This window comes from Amyelois transitella, chromosome 15 (genome assembly GCF_032362555.1).
Source record: "Amyelois transitella isolate CPQ chromosome 15, ilAmyTran1.1, whole genome shotgun sequence".
Classification (NCBI taxonomy): domain Eukaryota; kingdom Metazoa; phylum Arthropoda; class Insecta; order Lepidoptera; family Pyralidae; genus Amyelois; species Amyelois transitella.
This window is the reverse complement of record NC_083518.1, coordinates 537172-554587: the sequence shown is the minus strand read 5'-3', so window position 1 is coordinate 554587 and position 17416 is coordinate 537172. Positions and strand designations below refer to the sequence as shown.

Here is a 17416-nt window from a genome sequence, read left to right as displayed (position 1 = left end):
TACTGTGTTTGTGATTAATGCCAGCTATTCTTGTTCATACCCTTCACCCGGCTTCGCTTCCTTTGTTAAAGATTCACTATTGTTCCGCTAAAAAGGTTTTGCTTTAAGTTTGACACGTTTGAGATGGTAAAGAAAAATAACGCCCGCTCCTTGGCTATCCTATTTTCAAAATTTCCGCACTCAATTTATATTAGAAAATTTAAGAATTTTATTTTCAATTTGAGGGTACTTCAGGTTTCAATAAGTTTTTGTACAAAAACGAGTCTTATTTCCAAAACCACTATTTTTACGTCATTTTGTAAATATTTTCAGTGTTTCATATATTTTATCAGATTCTACTACCATACCTCTAATGATCTGCATACATTAACATAAACATACCACGTACGTCGTTATAAACTTGAAATGTTAGAAATGCATTAGCGTCTATAGGAAACTGTTCCTGTTGTTTTTATACTTTATACTTTAAGAAAGACAGTACCATTAAAACTTCTGAAAAACAAACCTACAACAACAATGCATTTTACTATTTAGCTGGTGGAACTTAAGTTGTTCGGGATTATTAGTCTGAGCATAACTGTGTAGTGAAGTCTGAGTTTAAAAATATTTGTCTGTGTATAACTGTGTAGTGTTGTGAACTAAATACAAAGTTGTTGAATGATTCATCGTCAAAATGCATAGCCGTGAAGCCTTCAGAATGCAGCTCTATATGATACAAGCGAAGCAATGTAAGTTTTGTTAGGATTATTAATGCATTAAGCCGTGTGGTTTCCGCCGAAATAGAATAGAGCCAATTTTAGATCTGAATATTATTGAATGCAAACCGTTTTGAAGACAAAATCACTTCAAACTTAGCTAATAAGTTATAATTTTGTAAATAAATACCTACATAACTTAGGCGTTTTGTAGTCAAGCCGTAAAGAAGTAACACCTGATTCACTTAATGCTGTTTGCAATAAATATAGCTATTTATTGCTTAAAACTAAGTATCCTAGCTGTGTAGTCTCGAGGTGAGATTGCAAATAAATATTTGCTGTGCTGCAAGTCTGCGAGAGATAACTGGTGTTGAATCAGTATAAGTAGTGCACTTGTACTAAATGTCGCGTTAGTCTAAGTTCTAGTCGTATTTTTTCCTTGATGTACATAAATAAATTACTGAGAGAAACATTATTGATGTTGAATGAAAGAGAAATAATTCCGCGTCGAAGTTAGGTAATCTAAAACCTTGAACACATAATTAAAAGAAACTTTAATTCTTGGGTAAGGTCAAAGACATCTGTGGCATTTGATCCACCGAGCAGCTAATTTTCAATATAATTCGGTCCCTGGGGTAGCAAAACGAAGTGGCAGTAATCCTCCCCGGATCGGATGACCGTTGTTTCTGCCCAGTGTATTATGTTTAATCCCTTTACGCTTGATTATTTAATCCACACGAATTCGAAACGTGCGAGTTTCGTGTTTGTAAGCTTTATAAAGAGGTTTATTGGACTTTTGTTATAAATGTTAACCAAAGGTTCGTTATTGATATTCTTTTGATGTAAACCTTCGGATTAAGCCTTTGTTTATTTTGAATCAGGTGAACTTTTCATCATGTTTAATGTTGAGTGGCTAAGGTTAAGGTATTTTTGGTAGATAAGTGTTGTAGAGTCCTTTGCAATATTCATTTAGGATAATTAACATGTTTTTATTGTACAAATTTCTATGAAATATAATATTGTGTGCTAAGTTGTAATGGATCGGATAAGGTATTGTGGTTCAGTATGTAATATAATAATATTTCATAAGACATTATGAAACCATATTGCGACCCAATGAAGATATTCCGGTTAGTAGCCTGCGCTTACGGGTAATAAGTTGCGTACCATTAAGTTATATTCGCTTATTAAGTTTTCTTAATTATTAAATAATGAAAAAATAGGCAAAATAATCGATTTATAAAAATCTGTCTTCGTACAGGCGGTACTTAGGTCATGCAGCGTCAATGCAGGTGCGCCTCAAACTGAGGAGAGTTACCACACAGGCAGGCTAAGCTTTAGCCCTTTATTTTAAAGAAAAATCTTAACGTCTTCAGTTTTTTTTTCTATCTCTCCTACCTCACTTTATTTGATGTCCATCGATCAATTTCCATCATTTCTTTATTTCAGGTTCGCGCCATGGAGCAGCGGCTGTGCGAATGGCCAACGGGCGCTGACGGAGCACCCAGAGCCATATCGAGATTAGAGGGGCAAATAGAAGAACAGGTATAATAAAGCTCATTTTTGAATGTTTATCTAATATAATTTCTATCTTTCAATTAATTTTAGGCGAATATACATTTCTTGTATATATGCATGTTGGTAACGTTTTTAATTTAATATATATGTAAGATTTGCCAATTGAATTGAAGTTCGTGGGGCATTAAAATCATATAAGGAGTTTTTGAGATATTCAAAATCCTTTGAAAATTTTAAGTGTCCGCGAGGTTAAGTTTGCAGCTAAGGACTAGTTATTTAAAATATAGTATCGTGGAGTTAGCATTCCCAAACTCAAGTAGCGATCCTACTTTAGGCTTTCTCAAAAGTGTGATTTGACCCGAAAGTATATTTACCTTCATATTTATTTATTGCTTTATGTGTTTTCCACTAAGTTGAATACTACTAGAGCAGTAACTGTGCTGTCATATTACTATTAACTGGGTTTCCATATTAATTCCTATTTTAGTTGGTTAGAATAGTAGTAAACCTGCTTTAGGGATAGGCAAATAATAAATCTTACATTGGAAGCACTGTTATTTCATCCACTTTTTCGAAATAAATTATTGTAAGTTAATTTTGGTATCTGCTTCTATTTCCTATATGTTCTTACCTAGTTCCCAAAAACACAGAATAAAAAAGTATTTTGTAATTTATGAACGCGACCTAACGGGATAGAAAGTCGTGACGTCATTCAATGTCATCCAATCATCTGTCAAATCAAATTAAAATTGGACAAATTTTTAAATATTTTGATTATTCTTTTATATTCTGAATTAAAATATTGAATTCAATGGCTGCACAATGAAGCTTAGAAAATATTTTATGCGATAAGCTCAATTCCAAGTTAAACTATTTGAAAAATGTCATGTTAATCATATCCTCTGTGTACGATTTAAAACGTAAACAAAAATGCAGGTAAACATACAAATTTTCTTAGCTTTACCCTCTATTTTCATCTACATAATACATTATCAGTGTAATCACATTTATACCCTCACTTTTGAGTAGTTATGAAATGTAATTGAAAATTTAATGTGATTTGAGAAGCTTAACTTTTTAAAGTTTCCTAAACTTTCTAAAATGCTATGACCTTGTTACTAAATTGAATTAGGTAACTTTTCTACAATTAGGATATATTTTATATGTTAAGAACAAGTCTCACAGAATAAACTAACCCATAGTAAGTTTTCTTGAATAAAATACTTTTACTATTACTAACAACTCATCGTCTTCAAACAAATTCTAATATAGGTTGACCATTAATACAAATTAACTGACTTGATAGAAATTATTAACCTTAGGTTGTAGCCCACACTTAGCTCTTATGCTTAATATGCAATCCTGGATGTAATCCCTACGTGAATGGTGACCACAAGTAACGTGAAAATATCTTAAGCTCCTTATTTATAAAGATTATATCGAGACTGACTTCAGATCATCATAACATGATTTGAAACTTCCAAGATAAATAAAGGTACACTATGTGTGTGTTAAGTAATACCTGTAGTATTTATAAATAGTATAATGAAACATGAAATTTAAAATCAGTTATCTTATGCTCCTCCATGCCTCAGAAGACCTACTAAGCCATTGATCATAGCTGTTTTCATTGATGGCAGTTGTTCATCCATGTTAGGCTAGAATCTTAGGCGGTTTAATACAAGGTTCGGCCACCTTCTTTGTTGTCTCTCTTTTGCCTCATTGTCTTCGCATGTGTTTTAGTTGGTTAGTCCAATGCAAAGATGATCAGCTGCATGATCTGATTCCCTCTACTTTTGACCACTTACACACACAAAAAGCAAACAACTGGCTATTGAGTTAATTCACTGAACACTTTCAGAAACAGCTGAGACTCCAAGACGCGAAGCAGGTAGAAGCGAAAGCGGCCCGGATCAAGGAGTGGGTGACGAACAAGCTGCGAGAGTTGGAACAGCAGAATCAGCTGCTGAGGGAGCAGAACGACCGCTGTAACCAACAGCTAGAGTTGTTAAGGAACCATATTGCCGCTCAAGGGAGCAGAAATTGTGCGGTATGTACCGTTGTTTTTTTAAAAATATTATTTTACATATTCATGTTTGAATGGTTGATAGAGCTATTTGCTGGCAAAGATTGCCACAAACGTATGTATAAGGAGAAATCCATTTAACCTAATTTAGAAATCTTCAGATCACTTCAGATCTATAATTATTTTATTGAACGTCAAAAAGAAGGAAAAAATATATATTGTTGTTAACTCTCTTTAATAAACAAAATATATAGATATAGAAATAAATCACTAACAGTGCATAATGATAGAAAATAATAAGTCAAATATTTGTCTTATCCTACCATCATGTTGATAAAAGACAATTTTGCTACAGTTCTATTTGAATGAGGTATTATTTGAATCACTTAAATTTATGAGATAACTGATTTATTACCGTAATGAAAACTAGTCATTTAAAAGCCCATCATTTTGATGCAAGTCATAAATCATTCATCTTGCTAAAGATAGTCAAGGCATAACACCACTATCTCACAAGAAAAAAATCTTTATGGTGCAGTGATAAAATTGATGTTTCTAAAAATGCAAAATGCTCGTGGGTTCAAAATTCCACTGAAAAAAAGAATTTCTTTTTTGTTAACTCTTAATACTATTAAAAATAGGTTATTTTAGGCAAATAAATATCTCTATCTTAAAAACCTTCCCCCAGTTTCTACCAAACCGAGCCAGTCTCTCTCTAGAGGTGAGATCTGAAGACGGGCCCTCGCGAGCCACTACCAGCCTTTTGGGACCCAACCGACGGCGTTCAGAAAGCCTCGAGGGGCCCCAGGTAGCACCGATAGGGCTCCATAGACCGCAGTTCCTTTGTTTGCTGTTTCATTCATTTCTGCACATTATAAGGCTTATGTTACAGTGTCTAAGTGTAGCAATTTCCATCTGTGAAACTAGAAGGCACTATGAAATCTTCCTTCTAAAGATCTTTTGTTTTAAGGTTGTATCATGTTGTTTCCTACATTTTATAATACAACCACTTCATATCTTTCCCACGGATATCGTAAAAGGCGACTAAGAGATAGGCTTATAAACTTCGGATTCCTCTTGTAGGCGATGAGCTAGCAACCTGTCACTATTTGAATCTCAATTCCATCAGAAAGCCATACATCTGAGCGTGTCCCTTTAGTATTGTCAAGGCTTTTGGCTCTGTCTTGCCCGCAAGGGATGACTATGTATGTTCTAAAATCCCCAGATAGCATCGTTAGGCTTCCATAGACCGTCTATCTTTGTTTTTTAATTTATTTCCGCACATTCAAGGCTTATGTTCCACTCTTAAGTGAAGCTAATTCCGTTTAATCTGTATTTGGCGGGAAATCAGAAAGGAACTTTAAAACTTTGCATCTAAAACACATTTTTGTTCTGAACTTGAATGTATATGTGACATATTCAAGTAAATTTTTGTGCATTTACTTACTTTTTTTTTTTTCATTAGCGCATAAATTTTAAATGTTTCAATAGTCTTTTATTTCTTCCTTTTCTACATTATATAGCTTCTAGGTGAATAGTCTGTATGGTTTGATAATGATGTTAACTTTCTGTTTTTATACTGTGCCCTTAATCATTAAAAAAACCTTGATTTCTATATGACTATTTCACATTTTTGCTTATTGTGTCAAAATTGTGTTAACTTTAAATAGAATAGCAACCTGTCACTATTTGAATCACAATTCTATCAGTAAGCCTAACAGCTGAACATGGCCTTTAAGACTTTCAAGACTGTTGGCTCTGTGTACCCCGCAAGGGATATAGACGTGATTATATGTTTGTAAGTAATTGTCATTTCTAGCTCATAGGGTTTAATAAAAAAAAGGCGAATAGACTTTAAAGTTTATTAGACAAGAGAAAAGTAAAAAAAGGAGTTGCAGACATTCTAATTGAAAATGCTACAGTGTAGTTTGTTCCGCCGCTTCTACACTTGCGCTTTATAAATGGTATCAGATTCAATTTTAACGTCAACACAACGTCATTATGAGATACCTTGTACGTATCAGATTTTGAAAACAAATCTATTACTCATTCCAGCTCCCGATCACATCATCGGAGCCCCACTACAGCACCCCGGTTAGACACAGGAGGAACCTGTCCATCGGCACCACCAGCCTGGTGAACAACTCCAGTGCAGCCAGCCCAGCGGCAGCGTTGAACACCATGAACCGTACCATGGACGAGAGGACCACTGCCAGCTTACTGGCTGAAGATTTGGCGGTTAGTGACTTTAGGCTATTTTGTTTTTCATACATACATACATAAAATCACGCCTCTTTCCACTTGCCACGATCCCTGCATACTTCCTTTGCTTCATCCACATTCATAACTCTCTTCATGCAAGCTCGGCGTTTCATATTACAAACATGTTTTATTATGTTTTTCATATTACAAACATATATAGCGTCGTGTGGTTCCCGGCACCGATACCAAAAAAGAATAGGACCACTCCATCTCTTTCCCATGGATGTCGTAAAAGGCGACTAAGGGATAGGCTTATAAAATTGCGATCCTTTTTTTTAAGGCGATGGGCTAGCAACCTGTCACTATTTGGATCTCAATTCCATTATTAAACCGAGCAGCTGAATGTGGCCATTCAGTCTTTTCGGGACTATTCGGGTTCTGTCTACCCGTTAAGGATATAGACGTGACTATATGTATGTATGTATAAACATATATCCCTTGTTCCTTCTTTACGGAGCAGAAAGAGTTAGTTAGAACTACAGTTAAATGCTACATTAGCTTTGGAAGCGGCAGTAAACTTTGTTTTAAGTAATTTGGGGGCACGGCAGTGCTCCCGCCAAGTCGAGCAAAAGAAGCGGCACGGCCGTACCGTCTTTTTCTCGAAGCAATTAAAGCTATTTTAGGCTATTTTATTAGGGGATTAACCGACTTGGTATTACATGGATCTCACAACTTTTGACAGTAGAAACGGTACGGTACGGTTACGGTAAACATCGTTTGTGAGAGAGAGAACATTATGAAGTGAGTTATGAATATGGATGAAGCGAAAGAAGTTTAGTCTCTGCCTTCCTCTACTACTCTGGGAAAACTTTATGTATGTATGTATGTATGTAGCGTTTTGTTCCCCAAAGTCGACAGATGTACCTACCTACATCAAATGACTTTGTTTCAATTTTTATATAATTTTAGTTGAAATTTTGACGGAATTTCTTGCATTTTGTGCCGTGTGGTTCCCGGCACCATTAGATAAAGGATAGGACCACTCCCAACTCTTTCCCATGGCATGGATGTCGTAAAAGGCGACTAAGGGATAGGCTTATAAACTTTAGATTCTTCTTTTAGGCGACGGGCTAGCAACCTGTCACTTAATATGAATCTATTCTATCTATATATCTATATATAATCATATCTATCTATATATAATTCTATCAGTAAGCCAAATAGCTGAACGTGGCCATTCAGTCTTTTCAAGCCTGTTGGCTCTGTCTTCCCCGCAAGGGATATAGACGTGACCATATGTATATATGTATGTATGACGGAATTTTTTGCATTTTTTTTTGTTTCTCAGACGGCGGTGGAAAAATTGGTGGTGTTGCCAACAACTCCGACCACGTCGACTGACGGCGACACCACGCACGATTACGCTGAAATATACACGCCTAGCAGGGGTTAGTGTTTGCGCATACAAATGTCTAGTGCCGTGTGGTTCCCGGCACCAATACAAAAATAGAATAGGACCACTCGCATCTGTTTACCATGGATGTTGTAATAGGCGACTAATCCGCGTGGAATCAATTCCGCGGGAATTCCAGGATAAAAAAAAGGAGCCTATATGTTTTTCTGATTTTTCAGCTAGCTACATATCAAATTTCATCGTAATCGGTTCAGTAGTATTTGCGTGAGAGAGATACCTACTCACAAATTTTCGCATATTTATAAAATTTATTACATTAGATGATTGTACATTAGTGCCGTGTGGTTTCCGGCACCAATAAAAAAAAGAATAAGGCCACTCCATCTCGTTCCAATGGATCTCGTAAAAGGCGACTAGGCGAAGCCTGTCCCTTGGCTTATAAACTTGGGATTCTTCTTTTAGGCGATGGGCTAGCAACCTGTCACTATTTGAATCTCAATTGTTTCATCAAGCCAAAAAGCTGAACGTGTCAGCCTTTTTAAGATTGTTGGCTCTGTCTTACCCGCAAGGGATATAGACGTGACTATATGTATGTATGTACATGATTGCCTTTTTCCCAGGGCGCATGTCTCACCCCCTACTTCAATGAGAGGCATTACATTTTATTAAGTATTATGTATTGAGATAATTATTGAACTGTAACGGCGAACGAAGTCGCGGGCGCATCATATATATTTTTGTTTCTTTTATAATTTAAATTTTCTGTATTTTTGCGCATGCCACGACTGGTTAAATGCGCGAAATGTACCTATATGCCTTGTAACACTTATAATTGTACCGCATTTATAGCAAATAAAGTATTTGTAGTTCTCCCCAGAGCGCATGTTTCACCCCCTAAATCAATGAGAGGCATTACAGCATCAACTTTTATGTATTAAGATAGTTATTGATCTTTAACTGCGAACGAAGTCGCGGGCGACATCTAATAATATAATATAATTTAATATATATATATATATTTTTGTCCCCCCAGAGCGCACGCCGGCGTGGGCGGAGGGCGCTCCCCCCGCGCCCCCCGCGGCCCCCGCGCGGCCCCCCACGCCGCCGCTGCACAGGTTCCCCAGCTGGGAGGCCAAGATCTACCAGGTGGGTGGGAGACAGTTACATCTGTACTGGATTTTACACTCAGTGAATTTAGCGCTATCGACAAAAAGCTACCGAATTAAACGCTAGATACGAAAAAGCGACGAATAAAACTACACTTATAAAAACAATGTGAATAAATAGCTGAACGTGGCCATTCAGTCTTGAAAAGACTGTCTCTGTCTACCCCGGAAGGGATATAGACGTGAATCGAAAAGCGACGTATTAAACCCCACCTATAAAAACAATGTGGCCAAATAGTTGAACGTGGCCATTCAGTCTTTTCAAGACTGTCGGCTCTGTCTACCCCGCAACGGATATAGACGTGACCATATGTATGTATCTATGTATGTATGAAAACAACAAATGTAACGCCACATACAAAGCATACAGATGTTTCGCAAATCTCACGGGAACTTTAGTTTTAAACGGGATGAAAGGTAGGTACCTCTTTCCATTTGCCACGATTAAGATTCTAATAGTGACGGGTTGCTAGCCCATCGCCTAAAAGAAGAAAGCCGAGTTTATAAATCTACCCCTTAGTCGCCTTTTACGACATCCATGGGAGGGTGATTAAATTATATAAAAAATTTTGTTTATTTTCTCTCCACATAGGTGAATATAGGTAAGTACAGACTTCTGTTGTAAAACTATTGATGGAGTGGTCCTATTCTTTTTCTATTTGGTGCCGGGAACCACACGGCACTGTAATTATATGTTATCTTTTCAGGTGGCAGATGACGGTCTCCAGCAATCAGTTGAGGAGGAACTAAGCCCACCGGCGACGTGTCAACGACCCTTACCAGACTCGACCAGTTACCAAGACATATCTGTGCCTGTTTATGCTACGGTGAAAGGGGTCAGTGCCTTACTTATTTAATCTGGTTGTCATCTTTCTCCAATTGTCGACCAATTATCAAGACCTCTCCATGCTAGTTATCGGCACGGTGAAAGAGGTCAGTGTCTTACTTAATTATTCTGGTCATCGTCTCTATCAGACTTGACCAGCTCTCAAGACATCTCTGTGCCAGTCTACGCTACGGTGAAAGGGGTCAGCGTCTTACTTAGTTATTCTGGTCATCGTCTCTATCAGAATCGACCAGTTATCAAGACATATCTGTACCTGTATATGCTACGGTGAAAGGGGTCAGCGTCTTGTTGTTATACTGGTCATTCTTCCTTCTTCAACATACGACCAGCTATCAAGACCTCTCCACACTAATCACCGCCACGGTGAAAGGGGTCAGTGTCTTATCGTTATACTGGTCATCCTTCTAAAGCTTGAGCAGAAATATAGCTTAGTCGATGAGAGCTCTAGTTCTGCGTTTCATATGGCTATATTTAAATACTATCGCTGTCCCATTCCACGTCATAATAAAGAGCGAAACAGCGATACTTTTCTGCGCGATAAAAAGAAGAATCCCTAGTTTATAAGACTTAAGTAATTAATATAGAAAACATTTTTTTTTGTTTCCACAGCGTGCTAGTCAAATAAGGTCGATGCCCTTCACCGGAGACTCGTCTGATGACTCATCAGACGGTGAAGACTCCATGGGCATCACCGTTCACAACACGCCTCACCATATACTTAGTGAGTATTATAATATTAAAAAAAAAATTTTTAAAATACATATCAGATAGAATAGAACCATATTTGATACAGGAAAATTCTTTTGACTTTTTCACATCGACCGTTGTTTTTTTTATATTATTTTAAGGAATGTAGTATAATATAGCAATCAGACTAATTGTAGTCTGCATCCGTTGTAGTATAAAAGCTTAATAAACATACATACATATAGTCACGTCTATATCCCTTGCGGGATAGACAAAGCCGGCATTAAGCTGTGTGGCTTCATGAATTAAATTGAGATTCAAATAGTGACTGGTGTCTAGCTTATCTCTTACAAGAGGAATGCAAAGTTTGTAAACCTATTCCTTAGTCGCCTTTTTCAATAAATTCGAAACTACAGACTTCGCCAAATGTATCATAAAAATGTATGCATGTTTATAATATTTTCATTGCACAGATCGTATAAAAGAAATAAATCACATGCAGTATCCAAAACAAAAAACAATTTCCACCAACAGGCGCGCACATACCTCAAACATCGAACCAGCCAATCAACATCAACTTGGCGTCCAATCAGCCAATCAACAACATCAACCTGACGCACACACTCCCGCAGTCCATGCAGCAGACCAATCACGTGACAGGGAATAATACTAACGGCCAATGTAGTTCTTCGGATACAAGTCTCAGTGCAAGCAGCCCGTCTAAAAGTGTCAAGACAAGTTCTAGTCTGAGCCCGGCGAAGAGGTCCAGTAGCGGGTCGCCGAGCAAGCAAACGAAGACTAGGGGTGAGTGGATTGATTGATTATTGTTTTGTCATGTTTGTAATAATTTTTTTTTAAGGGAAGACTGCCTTTATTAATGTATCTTATAGGAGGTATGCTACGCGATTATTGGAGTTTGTTGTATGAAATAGATTAATTTTATCTTTACTAATATTAATAAGCTGAAGAGTTTGTTTGTTTGTTTGTTTGAACGCGCTTATCTCAGGAACTGCTGGTTGGAATTGAAAAAATATATTTGTGTGGTATATTCAATACCATTTATCGAGGAAGGCTTTGATTATATAATATCACGCTGCAACTATTAGGAGCGAAGAAATAATGGAAAATGTGGAAAAAGGGGTAAATTATTCATCCTTGAGGGCTTCAATGATGCCCAAAATAACTATTCCATGCGGAGCAAGTCGCAGGCACAGCTAGTTATTAATATGAGACCCTTTGATGATCTAGTTTAGACAAAAGAAACTTTCGTTTTCTTATTCATTGGATTTCAATAATTTTGTAGAGATATCACAGAATAAAGAGCTTAGGTGGTATTAAGGCACAGGTTCAAATCCTACCTCTGCCATGTAACAATGACTATTATTAAAGTTATGTACATTAGTTTAAATACTAACCGATGCCCTTATGGTGAGGCAACACATTCAGGCAACTGCACGTGTAATCATGAGTGATCCAATACGGGTTAGGTTCCCCTGCAAAGGTTGTGGAGGACAGGTTTTCACACGAAGCGACACAAAAAGAATGCGTTTGACATGTACGTACACAGAGAGACTGTAGATTTATGTATGTGCCTTACTTCATCTGTTGGAAAGAGATGGAGTGACCCTTTTCATTAATGTCTGGAACCTCAAGCCATGATATAATAGTAATAACTGACACACACGTCAAACTAAACACCCGTATCTATCTAAATATAATAATAAACTAAATACCCTTATTATCTATCACACTTTTAATTATCTTGCCTATCAGACACGTCGTTCGAATCCGGCATGTCGGACGACTACGCGATTCCGCCGGACGCCCTGTCGTGCGACACGAGCGCTTCGCCGTCGCTCGCGTCGTTGTGTCGCGCGCCGCCGCACGACTCGCCGCGGAAACACGACGCTCTGGAGAAGAGCGGCCACCTGGCCAAGCTGGGGGGGAAGCTGAAGACCTGGAGGAAGAGATGGTGAGACTATTTAGCTTTATATAACTCCGCCGCACGACTCGCCGCGGAAACACGACGCTCTGGAGAAGAGCGGCCACCTGGCCAAGCTGGGGGGGAAGCTGAAGACCTGGAGGAAGAGATGGTGAGACTATTTAGCTTTATATAACTCCGCCGCACGACTCGCCGCGGAAACACGACGCTCTGGAGAAGAGCGGCCACCTGGCCAAGCTGGGGGGGAAGCTGAAGACCTGGAGGAAGAGATGGTGAGACTATTTAGCTTTATATAACTCCGCCGCACGACTCGCCGCGGAAACACGACGCTCTGGAGAAGAGCGGCCACCTGGCCAAGCTGGGGGGGAAGCTGAAGACCTGGAGGAAGAGATGGTGAGACTATTTAGCTTTATATAACTCCGCCGCACGACTCGCCGCGGAAACACGACGCTCTGGAGAAGAGCGGCCACCTGGCCAAGCTGGGGGGGAAGCTGAAGACCTGGAGGAAGAGATGGTGAGACTATTTAGCTTTATATAACTCCGCCGCACGACTCGCCGCGGAAACACGACGCTCTGGAGAAGAGCGGCCACCTGGCCAAGCTGGGGGGGAAGCTGAAGACCTGGAGGAAGAGATGGTGAGACTATTTAGCTTTATATAACTCCGCCGCACGACTCGCCGCGGAAACACGACGCTCTGGAGAAGAGCGGCCACCTGGCCAAGCTGGGGGGGAAGCTGAAGACCTGGAGGAAGAGATGGTGAGACTATTTAGCTTTATATAACTCCGCCGCACGACTCGCCGCGGAAACACGACGCTCTGGAGAAGAGCGGCCACCTGGCCAAGCTGGGGGGGAAGCTGAAGACCTGGAGGAAGAGATGGTGAGACTATTTAGCTTTATATAACTCCGCCGCACGACTCGCCGCGGAAACACGACGCTCTGGAGAAGAGCGGCCACCTGGCCAAGCTGGGGGGGAAGCTGAAGACCTGGAGGAAGAGATGGTGAGACTATTTAGCTTTATATAACTCCGCCGCACGACTCGCCGCGGAAACACGACGCTCTGGAGAAGAGCGGCCACCTGGCCAAGCTGGGGGGGAAGCTGAAGACCTGGAGGAAGAGATGGTGAGACTATTTAGCTTTATATAACTCCGCCGCACGACTCGCCGCGGAAACACGACGCTCTGGAGAAGAGCGGCCACCTGGCCAAGCTGGGGGCGAAGCTGAAGACCTGGAGGAAGAGATGGTGAGACTATTTAGCTTTGCCGCATTAATTTAACTTATTAACTTCGTCACTTAATGCGTTTAAACAGCCTTTAACATGCAAACGTTCACTTCCAGGTTCGTACTCAAAAACGGGACTCTGTCCTACTGGAAGTCGCAGTCGGATGTGAACCGCAAGCCCCAGGGGCAGATAGGGCTCGGGGAGGCCTGCAAGATCTCCAGGAACGAGGGCGCCGCCACCTTCGAGATCTTCACGGGCAGCAGGACCTACTATCTCACAGCCGACAGCATTGCCACTATGGAGGACTGGATCAGAGTTTTACAGGTTATTTCTCACATACATACATATAATCACGTCTATATCCCTTGCGGGGATAGATGGAGGTAACAGTCATGAAAAGACTGATAGGCCACGTTCAACTGTTAGGCTTAATGATAGAATTGAGATTCAAATAGTGAGAGGTTGCTAGCCCATCGCCTAAAAGAAGAATCCGAAGTTTATAAGCCTCTTCCTTAGTCGCCTCTTACGTTATCCATTGGATCGTTAGAGTAGTCAAATTCTTTTTTTTTATTGTTTCCAGGAACCATATTTCTCACATTTTAGGAATAAAAATGAGATTGAGAAAACAAAACCTTCTTCTACATTTAATACACATACAATCTTCACTTACTACACCTGTGGAAACAGGCGTAAACTTAAGGTGTAAAAAGCATGTACGTGATGGTATAAAAGAAACCGAGATTAGGTTCATGTAATATAATTTTTTTTTATGTTATATCATAAGTTCTAAAGTTTCTTTATCATATTCATATACCAGAACTGATAAAACTTATTACAAACAATAAAATATTCCTTCACTTTCGTAGCTACATTTCCTTCGACTCCAAATTGTAATTGTAACGTCATTCCTCCGCTCAAAACAGTAAATAAACATTATTTTCCAACAAATAAAGTATCAAATATTAAATTTTCTTCATAATACAAGCGTTTCACACAATACTTCTGATAAATTTCAGAACGTCCAAAGGCGGAACGCGACGAAACTCCTCCTGAGTAAAGAAGACAACAAGCCCACGATCCAGGGATGGCTGACCAAGGTCAAGAATGGTCACGCCAAGAAAAGCTGGTGCGTGCTCATCGGGAAGATGTTCCTGTACTTCAAGTCGCCGGCGGATCAGGTAATTGGAATTTTCACGTGGTTGGAGTGGGAATCTGATTCAATTGACGCGAGCGTTTGATGCGCTTGCGCATGTTAGAGTGTGGTCTTCACTTGGATGAGTGACTGTAAATGGCTATCTATAAAAATTTTGTTTCTGTGAACCAATTAAAAGCCAGAATTCTCTGTATTTGTTTTTTTTTTTTACTAGTTTGGTTATGTCAATAAAGCTGGAATTTTTGAATAAATTTTGTCTTCAATATTTTTCACACTTCCGAAATTTCAAATTTAAATGGTTTTTAGCCCCTTTTTTTCGTTTCGTATAACTTTCTGAGATTCAAATAGTGACAGCATGCTACAAGAAGAATCCCAAGTTTACTAATATGAGCTAGAAATAAATTAATTTGTACATCGTTTCTCTTCTTACCCCGCCGGGAAAGAGGTGTGATTTTATGTATGTATGTAAAGTTTTTTCTCTCATTTGTCATTTTTGTTTTAGTTCGAAATATTCCTAATTAATTTTGTTTGTTTGTTTTTAATATCTTTATTGCACAGATGTTTACACAGTAATATAGTTAGGTGATAAATTAATCACTTGCAATGTCGGACTTGTTCCATGTAGGCGATCTCTTCCATTTAAATGTTAGGTGATACATACATATAGTCACATCTATATCCCTTGCGGGGTAGACAGAGCCAACAGTCTTGAAAAGACTGAAAGGCCACGTTCAGTTATTTGGCTTATTGATAGAATTGAGATTAAAATAGTGACCGGTTGCTAGCCCATCGCCTAGAAAAGGATCCCAAGCTTGTAAGCCTATCCCTAAGTCGCCTTTTACGACATCCACGGGAAAGAGATGGAGTGGTCCTATTCTTTTTTTGTATTGGTGCCGGGAGCCACACGGCATATTGTATGTAATTCTATTTTAAATTTATCTTGTAAGCATTTTGGACGTAATATATGTTGTTAGCTTGTAAGATGTATTGAATAAATAAATAAATAGTTGAATAAATAAAGACACGTGTGCGCAGACGCCGTCGGGGCAGATCAACATGCGCGACGCCCGCGTGGAGGACGTGGAGCTGGGCTCCGACTCCGACTCCGAGGAGCGGGCCGACGCGCGCGCGCCGCTCACCGTGGCCATCTACCCGCACCACCAGCTGCAGCAGGTCTCGCAGCTCTCTCTCTCTCTCTCTCTCTCTCTGCCCAGCCAGGTGGCTCGAGGTTCCGGGTTCGAATCCCGGCCAGGGCGTGATGAGAAAAGAATTGGGTCTTGGATGTTTATCTATATATAAGTATTTATTATAAAACATATTATCGTTGAGTTAGTATCTCGTAACACAAGTTTCGAACTTACTTCGAGGCTAACTCAATCTGTGTTATTTATCTCGTATATATTTATTATTTATTTATTTAAGTAACTCGTTGTCCTCAGGCGGCTACTTGCTGGATCTGAACCCACGATCCCTTAAATATTGTTATAAACTAGTCCGCTAAAAAAGATTGTAATTATTTTATATTGATTTTTATATCGTTATTTATTTATCGGTTACTATTTCTATATAAATTTTTTTTTGAAAATATACCTACTCAATTTACAGACAATTTTTTTTTTTTTTACTGTTTCATTATAATTATACGTATTGATATTGAAATGTTCCACAATAACGAACGGCCGCCCGCAGACGCCCACGTACCTGCTGCTGGACAGCAAGGCGGACAAGGACGCGTGGCTGTACCAGCTCACCGTGGTGAGCGGCGCCGCGCCCGGCCGCGGCACGCACTTCGAGCAGCTCGTGCACAAGCTCATGGAGGCCGGCGGCGACCCCGGTCAGTGCTGGCGCTTTATAATGAACCGCATGGAAACCCTATCAATCCCGCGGGAACTCTGGGATAAAAAGTAGCCTATGTGTTATTCTGGGTCTTCAGCTACCTACATACCAAATTTCATGGTAATCGGTTCAGTAGTTTTTGCGTGAAAGAGTAACAAACATCCATACATCCATACAAACTTTCGCCTTTATAATAGTAGTAGGACTAGAGGCCGCCCGCGACTTCGTCCGCATGGAAACCCTATCAATCCCGCGGGAACTCTGGGATAAAAAGTAGCCTATGTGGTATTCTGGGTCTTCAGCTACCTACATACCAAATTTCATGGTAATCGGTTCAGTAGTTTTTGCGTGAAAGAGTAACAAACATCCATACAAACTTTCGCCTTTATAATAGTAGTAGGATTAAATATCTATCTATCACTGACAATACGTCTCACAGACGTAACGAAGTGTATATTTACCTATTAGAGGTGCGCCGCACATCCGCTCGCGCCCCCTGCGCGTGCGCCACTGGAAGGTAGGAAGGTACAGGAAAGGAAAAGTTCATGTGGGTACACTGTAAAAAGTTAGTGTTGTTCTTGTCGCACGCCTGCGTCTCACAGACGTACGTCAGTGGTTCAGGTCTAGACCAAGGTTATTTTTAACAAACTAGCTTTAACCACATCTGTAAAAAAGTAACGAATTAAGCACCCAAATAAAAAATGGATGAAA

General features: G+C 39.5%; 1 protein-coding gene across 1 annotated transcript in view; it reads left to right on the top strand.

The window, feature by feature from the left end:
- Positions 1-17416, top strand: part of LOC132902561 (uncharacterized protein CG43867) — a 358449-nt gene that overhangs the window by 319570 nt on the left and 21463 nt on the right. Inside the window, exons 5-18 of the mRNA XM_060948297.1 lie at positions 2145-2240; positions 4075-4263; positions 4928-5047; positions 6295-6477; positions 7790-7889; positions 8889-9001; positions 9729-9857; positions 10478-10589; positions 11090-11359; positions 12329-12527; positions 13833-14040; positions 14733-14894; positions 15905-16042; positions 16559-16703. Coding sequence (XP_060804280.1) covers positions 2145-2240; positions 4075-4263; positions 4928-5047; positions 6295-6477; positions 7790-7889; positions 8889-9001; positions 9729-9857; positions 10478-10589; positions 11090-11359; positions 12329-12527; positions 13833-14040; positions 14733-14894; positions 15905-16042; positions 16559-16703 — 2164 coding nt within the window. The remainder of the gene's footprint in view (positions 1-2144; positions 2241-4074; positions 4264-4927; positions 5048-6294; positions 6478-7789; positions 7890-8888; positions 9002-9728; positions 9858-10477; positions 10590-11089; positions 11360-12328; positions 12528-13832; positions 14041-14732; positions 14895-15904; positions 16043-16558; positions 16704-17416) is intronic.